Genomic DNA, 10677 nt, shown 5'->3' with positions numbered 1-10677 from the left:
GCGGGGTAAGTTGATTCAGRGTAYATGTGTTAACCCAGGGTTTGTAAAGCCTGCTTTCTGAAACGGCACTGATGTTTTACAGGTTTGTTTAATGAAATTAACATCGTTATTACAGATAATGAACAGATCCAGTTGCATTTGTTGTTTATTTAATAGTTGGTATGGCGACTGTGAGCCGTTGCCCTGTTTGGTCTCTGGTTTTACTCCTCCATGTCATGCAGTGGACGGGATAGGCAGAGCTCAGTCTAGGGTTATTCAAGTCTATAGGCCCAACAAAGAATAAACAAGCTGAAGAGTTGTGGCTTATACAGAAATGTTCAAGCCAAGGTACCATCCAGTTTCCCTTTGAGTCTTTCCAGCTATACGTACGTAACAAATAGTCAGTAACAAATAGTCAGAAACATGAATAAAGTTACACGTTTTATTTAAAAAGAAGCAAAGTGTATAACCACCGTCTAAAGAATTTTAAAAGAGCTTAAATTTAGACAAGAAGTCGTTCATTGCCAACAAACTAAACTCTCAAGGTCTTCCTACTAAAGCTGACACCAGCAGGCAGAGCCACAGAGGCAGTGACAGACTCAGAGCAACAGAACCTCCTGAAGGAACAATTGCATGATAACATTTGCCCACATTTCCAACTTTATCCACAGCTATAAACTCAACGATCTGTGAGCAGCAAGAAGCATTGTAGCTTGCTTGGATGAAGGAAGCCGGCAGTGATGGGTGTGAAAGGGTCCCGTTGCCCTGACGTAGAGAAATGCTCTCTATCCCAGTGCCGTTTCCATCAGTCAGGTTAGCTGAGAGCTCCCAGTGGAAAGATCCACACTGGGACAAATCTTTAGGGCAGTCATCAGCCAGCACTCCAAACACTTCACACTGGGGCTGATAGAAGTCTGTGATCTGGACAAAGGAAAGAAAAGACATGGGTTTGACACTTTAGATCAAAAATACACATGTAAACATTGTGTGGTTAGGTTTAAAAACGAATTACAACAGGGAAGATTGTCTGGCTCTGTAAACTGTGAAGTGAGTAGAAGATGAAATTATTTAAAATGTCAGAGAAAGGGGATTTGGTGTTCTCACTAATTCTCAGTRGTCCTTCAGGAGATCAGAAATATTCAAGCAATCTTCTCTAATATATATAATCAGCACAATTTTAGAAACCCAAACTATGTTTTATCCTGTTATGATTTGTAAAATAAAGTCACTTCAAAACTTCCTTACAGGATCAATGAAACATTTTACTCTAGATTTCACAGAATAAACYCAATAGACTAAAACTGTTCTCCCTAAAGTTTAATAATAATGACTGCAAGTTTTATTTTGTTAAACCTTTCTTAAACTTTCATTGGGGCAGCGGTGGCAGAGTGKTTAGGGAAGTCGTCCTGTCACCGGTTCGACCCCTCGTTCCAGCCGTCTCGGTCATTGTATCCTTGGGCAAGACACTTCACCTGCTACTGATGGTGGTCAGAGGGTCCAGTGGYGCCRGTGCATGGCAGCCCCACCKCTGTCAGTGCGCCCCAGGGCAGCTTACCACCATCAGTGTGTGAATGTGTATGTGCAAGGGTGAAGGTCTGAAGTGTAAAGCGCCTTGGGGTCCAAGTGATTTGATAAGGTGCTATATAAGTTCAAACCATTTAMATTTCATTACCAAAAACAAAATGTAGATTGTAAATTATCTTTAGGTCTCGTACAGAAATGTTCAAATCCCTTACAAAAGTTTCAGCTTCTTCAAAAATACTTAAAAATATATTTTTTATATTTATGACAAACTGATATTTTTTGCTTGACTGCCATCAGTTTAGTCTTCAGATTACAACATATTTTATCAGCCATATTCCAAATTTCATAACTCAAAATGTATGTGATGAAATCCACACTGGCAGTTCTCATCTTATCTGAATATGAATATTAAAACTGCTAAATATTTTGGACAAACCTAAAATTGTAATTATTCTCTAAAGTTAATTTGACTATATTTCAGCAAAGTTTATGCCTGATGAACAAAGCTCAATAATATCGACACATTACTGTGATTAAATGTGCACCAATGAAATTGTTTTTATTAGTTTTTGACCTACTGCATGTCTTCTGACATCCATGAGGGGGTGTTGCAGCACTCTCCACGTCCCTACTTCTAAAGACCTTGGYTAAGACATTTATTTCTTGCATTAATTGAAACTTTATTTTTTGGGCCCTGTTCCTTTTTTTTTTTTGACATTTAAATGGAAAAGGTTTGCTTTAGAGTTCACAGTAACAGTGGTGCCTATAATTTTATTGTTACCAAAAACATGTAAATAARCAAACTGGTACCTTGGTGACCACAGACAATCTCAGAACAGCGTAATTGGAGTCAGCACCGCTGGAYGACTTGGCTTCAATAGTCAGAGTGACGTCGGTGCCTGATTCTGTGTTGACAGGTGCTGTAATAGTCAGCGTAGCGTTAGCATATCGTCCAGTCGTCAGCGTGAGCCTAAGGGACRGGAAAAGGCATTTTTAGAATTACACTTACCACCTTTGAAAATCTTCAACATGAGTCAGATGTGAGCTTAACTCACTAAGCTGATAGTTGGAGACTTTATACTTTTTAGACTCAAAGTTGCAAAAAAATAGATGCAGTATTCACAGCCCAGTGAGATGCAGCAACACCTTTAGCAGGTGCTTTTACAACATATGTGTTGTAACTTAGCCACAAGCAACAGGAAACAGATGAGTAATGCAAATAAATGCAGTTCATTTACTTTTTTTAGCGTTTACTACAGGGTGGGGGAGAAGACCTTTAGTCAAATGACATTAAGAACCACCCCTTATAAAATGACTTTTAATAGCTTTATTTCACCTGGAGGGGTATGTCATGGGAAAGTTCCTGTCATTCCTGGCATTAATGGTGTATGTACCACCAGCTCCTTGGGTCATCACACTAAAGGGGAAATTAAAGTTTTCTCCTGGCACAACACTGCTGCCCACCACAGCCTGGAAAAGAGGAAGAAAACAAATGGGTGAGAAGTCAAGTATTGTTCTTCTAAGCCTAAAGGTTTCAGTTCTTTTATTGCGTGAAGACGAGGTGAGACGACAAACCTGAATATTGACTTTGGAGACGGACATCTGGGTGGTTGACTGCCTTTGAAATTCGCTATTGGACACTTTGTCTGTCCCATTCAGAACAACTACAAACTCCCCCTCAGGAACCGCGTCAACGGTGACCAGGATGTCTCCGTTGCCCATGTCAGTGATGACACCATTGGTCACATTCTCAGGACCAGACACAATTACCAAGCCGACCTCTTCAACAGACATCGAAGACGGACCTTTTCTGCCAATTACTGAAAGCATCAATGTGGCTGGCTGGCCTGGTTTTTAAACAAATAAGAAGTGATGTTTATGTATTTTTCATTCAAACATAAAACCATTAGATTTTATTCTCTGTAGTCATATTCATGTCGTAACACTAAAGTTTATCTGGAACAGCAATTACAGTTGAAGTAGGTAAGCTATAAACCTTTTTTATGCTAGACAGTCTACCTGATTGTGGACGTCCACTGATTACAGCATAACCTGGGTGSGGTCCTGTGAACCTTTCCACAAAGTCATAAATGAAGGTAATTGTACTCTGCCCTGCAAAAAAAAGTAATTAGAGTTAGATCCTCACAAAAAAGTCAATGACAACACAATATCCAGAGATAATTAGTTTCAAGAAACCACATGTACATCTACAGTATGTTAAAACATTTCTCATGCAYGTGTAGTGCACATATTTTTGAGAAGAACATCAGCAATAGTCATATTAAATTATGAATCCCTACTTGGCAGCTTGGTTGGCTGGTTGCTAATAAATTGACAGGTGTGTCCATAAMATCAGAGTTACTGTAGACTTTAATGTGAGGTCATAGCTTTTCACTGTTTGGTCAGTTATAAACAATAATAAGAGTATATTTTCTCYGGTAAGAAGGTAGAACTGAAATTTAAATTGTGACTTTATGAAGAACGGTGGTGTGGTCGACATTAAACTYGGTGTATAAACTATAATTACCTGTAACTTTGAGTGTGTATGGCTGAGCTGTTTTGATGTTGATTTTCCAGGTCCCTGACTGCTTGTCAGAGTTGAGACGAATTCTCCAGAGGTTACCCACTGTCTTAATAGTCCCCAGTTTACCACTGGCCTCATTGTGATTCTGGCTTATGCCTGTAATGTTTAACATTGGTTAAGATGCACAACATACATTTCAATTAATGTACAATTAGTTAGGAATGGCAGGTTACCTGCAGGGTTGGTCATTGTAAAAGTTAAGGAAGTTCCTGTGAGGTAGATTGTGATGTTTTTTAGTGATTCATCTAAAGTGAAGGGGAAAGTTTCTTCTCTTCCAGTATTTCTTGCTCTCTGAAGGACGGTCACCTGGTGGAAAGATGTAAAGATTTAAATCAAGGATTTTTCTTTCAAGAGTCTGTTTGCCCAAGGTCTGCTGAAGAGGACATTTGCTGGTTTAAAAGAGTCTTACCAGGGCRGAAGTTGACGTGTCAAGGATAACATCTGTCGCCTGAGGCAACTGGTTCTTGGACACCTTGATGGCCTGGCCTCCAGATGCCAAAGCTAAGTCACTGTAGTCATTAAAGGAAGCATACGTGACAGAACGACGACCTCTCTTGCCGGCAGTCATAAAAAATGAAACCTATGAAGAAAAATTATGGAGGAAGTTGTTACAACCTCAACTTTTTCAACCACTTAGATTCATTTCTAGTCTGTCTTCACCGTTGACTTGGTGCTCCTGATGAGAGCAACTATAGTGTCTTTCAAGGCAATGTCTTTAGCTTCAGCATCAGTGAAAACATAAATGTGGGATGAGGAAGGAGCGCCAGTGAGAGCCAACTGAAAAGATATAGAGGACATAAACCATAATGTTACCATTTTGACAAATTGCTGCCAAGGATTTCTGATTTAACTTAAAGATATGGCTGTTCATCATAGTACCTGAAGTCCTGACAGGCACATCTCTGGGATGTCTCCACCACCTGATGCTTTAAGTTTAGAGATTTCGGTTTTCATTTTTTCAGGGTCAGTTGTCCTGATCATAGGTCCAAAGTCTACAACCAATCACAAAAATAAGCTATCAACAAAACTAATCGTGACCAAAAGTGTTTTGAATGAAATGCATCATCAACTTTACAAAAYCAGTGGAGCAACATGAAGCACTGGCCTGGTAATATATATTTCTTTATACCTGGGTCATTGAAAGGCACAAGGATATACTCGGATGGCTCATCCTGTGTTCCCTTTTTGCTGTCAATGATTTGGTATACAACTGATCTAGCTTCTTCTATGTCATCAGACATACTACCCGTGGTGTCAATCACAAAGCACACCACAGCTGAGCGAGCAATCCCCATCATCCTGTAAGAAAGAAAAACAAACAACTTTAATAACTTTATACTTCTTATCAAATCTGTATAAGTATAAAGTTTTAACATCTTCTTGTTGTACCTTAGAAAGTCCTTGTCTCCTGCAGCTGAGCGGATGTCCTCCAACAGCTGGAGGCTGGCAGCTGTGGCTGTTTTTACAGCAGCTTCATGGAGAGCCACATTGTCTGAGCGGCGCTCGTCTTTGCTGATGCCTCCTCGTGGGACGACGGTGCTGGTGAGATCAGATACACCTCCATGACTGCACTTACCTGCCGCAGAGCAGGACAGAGAGGACAAACATTAGCATTAACCTAACAGCTATCTACTCGAAACTTCAGCTTGATACAATAAGTATGAGTTCATAAGTTCTGTATGCAGGTTTGTAAAACATCATTCACATAATAAATTATTTTGTAAATAATTATGCCAAAAGTTACATCACTCTTTAGATGGGTACCTCATGGATAAACATGGAATTCTAAATGTGTCTTGCTGATAAATTTTTCTCACAAGTTCTTGCGACGTCCCCACCTGAAGTACTAAACTGCATGCTTTTTAACRTGTTGTGAATACAATGTGTGTCTGCACGCGTTGTTGTGATGTTAGATTAAAGACATGAGACACCAGACCTTGAGGTTTTGCAGAAGTGAAGATTCCCATGTAGCCTGATGTGAGTTTCTTCTCCTTCAGGATGTTGGGGAGGATGGGATTGGAGCATGTTCCACTGGCACAGTCACTGCAGGTGGCAGTGTTCACATCTGCATAAAAAGAATGGCAATCGATTTAATGTTTCTGTTTTCCTCGTTTATCTCTTGTCTCCTGGTTGAATGATGAAAACTCTTCAATCAGTCCCATGGTTGTATTTCAGAGCAAAATGTATTATCTGCTGTTCTATTATCAGCTAAGAGCCAATATATTATCTTTTTTTTTTTTTTCTACGCAACCCACAGACTATACCGTCCTCCTTTTCAGACAACAGTATTCAGTTGCACATACCTGCCAGGTTTTCTAGAGGGAGATCTGGCCGGATGAGGTTGATATACGGCTCTGTGTATCCCAGCTCCACCCAGTTACTGTGACTGTAGAAGTCCTAATGATGCATGAAAATGTGCACGTTATGGAAAACGACTCTCCTTAAATGTCAGTACATCTTTCTTTTTAGGCAGTTGACAGGTTGTAAAATGTTAGTATCTGTTTATAAAGAACTAAAAGGTCTTTGGTCAAAGTAGAAATTAGAGTTTGAGCATGTTACAAAGAATCCTTTATTTTATCTGGGAWAGATTTACTCTGACCTAGAGTTGAAACTTAAAAGGTAAAAGCTGTTTTTAGATTCTTTATTAGCTGATTTTCTAAAGGATTATTGTCTGTTTTTATAGATTTTTAAACCTAAGACATGGAAAAATCCTAAGAGTTTTAAAACAGCAACTAAACCTCTCCTTGGTTTATGGGTGTGTCAAAAATATTTTCTTGCCAGTTTTATTTTTACACTATCTGTAACAACTTGTCTCTTGTTTTGCTTTTGATTTCTGTACAGATTGTCTCATTCCATCCTCCTCACCTGTAATGTATGAAGGATTCTCCCYAGTGTCTCCCTGGCAGCCTTGAAGTTCTCCTCTCGAATGTTAGCCTTAATTGCCACCAGGCCCTCCATGATTAGGCCACGCCCCTCCAAGAAGGCTTCGGAGTCAAAGTGATGTGGAGCACTGAGGAAGGTTTTCCACACTTAGCGAAGCTGATTTAACGTCTTTTAAGGTGTTCGTTTTAAACGTTTCTTTTCTACCTGTGGACAAAGTTTCGGTCCACCAGCCCATTCTGGACGTAGATCTCTTGAAGAGCTGATTGGAACTTGGCACCAGAAACATCCCCTGTTGCTGTGGGACCTAAACAGGCCTGAACAATCTCTGCAGGAGAGGAACCCTGGAGTTCAAAAAGTCATAACAGTAAGAAAAGAAAAGAAAAGAAAAAAAATCAGTTTTACAATGTGTGGCTTAAAGTAAATGAACAAAACGTGTCAGAGGGTGAAGATATGGTTGTTTTTTTGGATGTAAATCTGGAGAAAATTAATGACAAGTTTTAAAATAATTTTGGGTGATCTGTTTGTACTTGGAGTGTTTGTTGCTGATGACTCTCAGCTACTACCACATCAAATCTTTGCTTGATATCTGTAAAAACAATTATCACCATTTAATTTATTTAATGTTAAACCTAAAATAGGTAAGTCCGTGTTTGTATTTGAGGTGTTTTTCTGTTTTCTTTTCAGTTTGTAGAATGAATATATTGCTGCGTTTACTGTCTAATCTATCCTACCGTGGGTTTGAACTCGTGGCCAGCTGCCTCAGCCACTGCCCGGCACGTCTCCGTAACTTTCTGCAGGAGAGCTGTTCCCGTTATGCTGACGTGAGTGGAAGCACTGCCACCGATTGGGACAAAGGCCACAGTGGGGCCTGAAAGAGCCAGCAAGGAGACACCCAACAATAAGGCCATAATGTCTACAGAGACAAAAATAGAAATTTATTTATTATACAAATCAATAAGTAGAGGGTGTTGTTTCCTCATGTTCCCTTCAGAGAATATGTAAAAAACATCAGAATAAAATCAGTTTATCATCACCCATTTCTCATAGTAAAAGGACAATCCTATGAAGATAAATAAATAAAAACATTTAAAAATATACAGAGAATAGCATAGACAAGATCACATGTTTGTTAACCTTATTAATTTTGTATTTTGAGCCCTAAAAGCCTTCAGGTAAATGAGGATAAAGMTATTTTAAAAATAAAAATAAAATGCAGGCCTGCTTACTGCTTTGAAAGTGCTAGTCCAAAGGTTTTACATTAAAACAARGCCCTATACATTTAATTACTTTTTCTTTCTGAATACGTTTATCTAATAAATTTAGATTTATTTTTATAAATGTGTTTCAGTGCATAGCATTAAATAAATAGTTTGTGGAAAAAAACAAGTGTCTGAACTTCTGAAAAAAATCTAATAGACTTTTCTTCCTATTTTAGTCTTGGGTAATTTAGATTAGATTAAAGTGTCACAGTGTGATTAAAAATATTAAGAATAGAATAGAACAGAATAGAATAGAAACAGCCTTTATGTCCCTCTGGGGGGAAATTTAGGTGTAACAGCACCAGATACATCAATCCAAAAACAATATATTGCTGTGACATTATCAACAGTAGCAATAATAACATAATACAAATAATCATAATAATAATAATGAAAAATAGAATAAATGAAATTACTGTACAAGGCTATAAAAATGAAATAAGACAAAAAGAAGATACTGTGCAGAAAAAAAAAATACAAAGAAAACAGTCTTGACAGACTCATGATCCAAAGTGAAAAAAACAAATGGAAAGAAAGAAACAAACATCTTACCTGGATGAGTCCCAGCAGCTCAGTCTCCAACGATTTTCAAACAGATATAATGCACGGAGCCACCACTTGTCTACATCCATATATATATACTTACAACACTTTGCTGTGATAAAGGTGGAGATTTGGACACACAACTTCCRTCAGCACTAAATGGAYGTGTTCYCCTCATAAATCAATAACGTTTGCACAATCATGAAGCTGTCACACATTTAGGGACATTCAGACTGTACCATGACACACCTTGAAAAACCGTATGTAAGACTGTTAATGTGCAACCCCTGAGACAGGTGGAAGAATCTCTGCATGAGGTGCTTCCTTAGTCAGATTTTTTAAAATCCAGTGGATGTTTTTATGTCACAACAGTCTGGCTTAAAAAACTTAAGGTGAAACAACATGWGGTGGCTTTAAGTCAAAACTATAGTTAATTTAAAAAATAACTATAATCAAGAAAAAAGTGGATGAGTGAACATGTAGCGCTCAAATGAACRGAAGACAGGACCAGAGACTGTCTACGGAGGCATCACAGAAACAGACAGGAGCAGGTGTGTGTCGTATGTTCACCTGCTCTACCTGAAACAGAAATGCAAAAGGCAGACAACCCCTCAGTGATAGGGTCATCACACCCTCCCCATTAAATGTATTGAAATCTACTTTAATAAATTAACCAAATATTTAGAACAGACTCCAATACTGTCATATCTCTCTGTGAATCTTCTATTCTCCTTTTTTAATCCAGTACCTCAAAAAGCTCATTTAAATCAAAATAAGGGTAAAAAAGGTAAAAGAAAAAAATAGAGGAACACAGGGTAAACACAGCACTAACGTTTCCAGTGTCTTTAGTGTGATAAATGTTTAAAAAATAAATAAATGAAGACTACAGTAACATAAATCATCATATCAGTCTGTGATTTGGATAATGCAAATAGCATTAATAAATTATGGCCTGTGTAGACCACAAGAGGAGCAGAGGACTCTACCAAAATGGCAAAACGTTTTAAAGTCCACACCAGGGCACATATCATTTGCACACACTGAATAATTCAACTTGAAATTGTTTTTATTTCCTGGAAAAAACAAAAGCTCACCCCATCATTCCAACTCTCTTCCCACCAAAGCAGCACAGCACTGACATCACTTGAAAATGCAATAGGTGGTCCATACAGGGGGGAGGTGTCCATCATCCAGATAYTTACATCACTTTTAGTCTGACTCCTTTAGCCAAATCCTTCTGGGGTAACTTAGGTCACACCCAAGATCATGGAGGCACTCAAACCTCCACATACCAGCCACGATTCTGGGTAAAACATACGTACGCCCTCGTATAATCCAAGTATCTGGATGGAACATTAAAACAGTTTAAATATGTAAATGTTTAGGTTGACACAATAGGTAAATCAAGAATTGCGCCAAATTACTCAGAGGTATTTTTTTTTATTTTGTCTCGATCCACTTGCCTAACAAATTACCTTATTCATTTATGAGGTTACCTTTCTGTCTGCTCAGGTCATGAGCTACATTTTTTAAACACTTTTACAACTCTTTATGAAAAAAATAAAAAACTCCGTGTCCTGCCTTGAAATGCATATAGATAACAATGGAAACAAACTGCCAACGCCCGTCCTCCATGACGTTTTGGTCCAAAGTCCACTCCTTGATTAGAAATAAAAGCAGAAATATATGAATGGACCAATAAATAAATAGACTTAAAAGGCACTAACTAAACTAAAAAAGAAGAATTTTACCTCATGTTTATAAAGTAGTTGACCATCGTATTTATTTTTCCAGCTTAGTTCGAATACATAAAATTTTTTTTAGCACATACTTTACATTTTACTGTTTAAAGTATAGATTTTGTGTTTTTCCTTTTACTAGTACATGCATTGGTGTCTACTACAT

General features: G+C 38.2%; 2 protein-coding genes across 3 annotated transcripts in view; one reads left to right on the top strand and one right to left on the bottom strand.

The window, feature by feature from the left end:
- Positions 1 to 407: 407 nt before the first annotated feature.
- Positions 408 to 7838, bottom strand: vwa11 (von Willebrand factor A domain containing 11; the record flags this gene model as incomplete). Its single annotated transcript, XM_014010234.1, is given in 17 exon segments — positions 408 to 900; positions 2314 to 2473; positions 2840 to 2973; positions 3079 to 3350; positions 3523 to 3615; positions 4031 to 4183; positions 4261 to 4393; positions 4497 to 4667; positions 4748 to 4864; positions 4967 to 5079; positions 5217 to 5386; positions 5477 to 5663; positions 6024 to 6152; positions 6391 to 6484; positions 6953 to 7097; positions 7175 to 7311; positions 7702 to 7838. Coding segments are annotated over 17 exon segments (2726 nt in total), but the record flags the coding sequence as incomplete, so codon positions are not given.
- The window catches only part of LOC106518821 (prostaglandin D2 receptor 2), a 22059-nt gene continuing 18424 nt past the window's right edge, over positions 7043 to 10677 (top strand). For both annotated transcript variants that reach the window (XM_014010243.1, XM_014010242.1), the window contains exon 1: positions 7043 to 7334. The gene's annotated coding sequence lies outside the window, so the exon portion shown is untranslated. The remainder of the gene's footprint in view (positions 7335 to 10677) is intronic.

Source organism: Austrofundulus limnaeus, unplaced genomic scaffold (assembly GCF_001266775.1).
Source record: "Austrofundulus limnaeus strain Quisiro unplaced genomic scaffold, Austrofundulus_limnaeus-1.0 Scaffold66, whole genome shotgun sequence".
NCBI classification, from domain to species: domain Eukaryota; kingdom Metazoa; phylum Chordata; class Actinopteri; order Cyprinodontiformes; family Rivulidae; genus Austrofundulus; species Austrofundulus limnaeus.
Note: the sequence above shows the minus strand (reverse complement) of the source record. Positions and strands in the feature narration are given on the sequence as shown.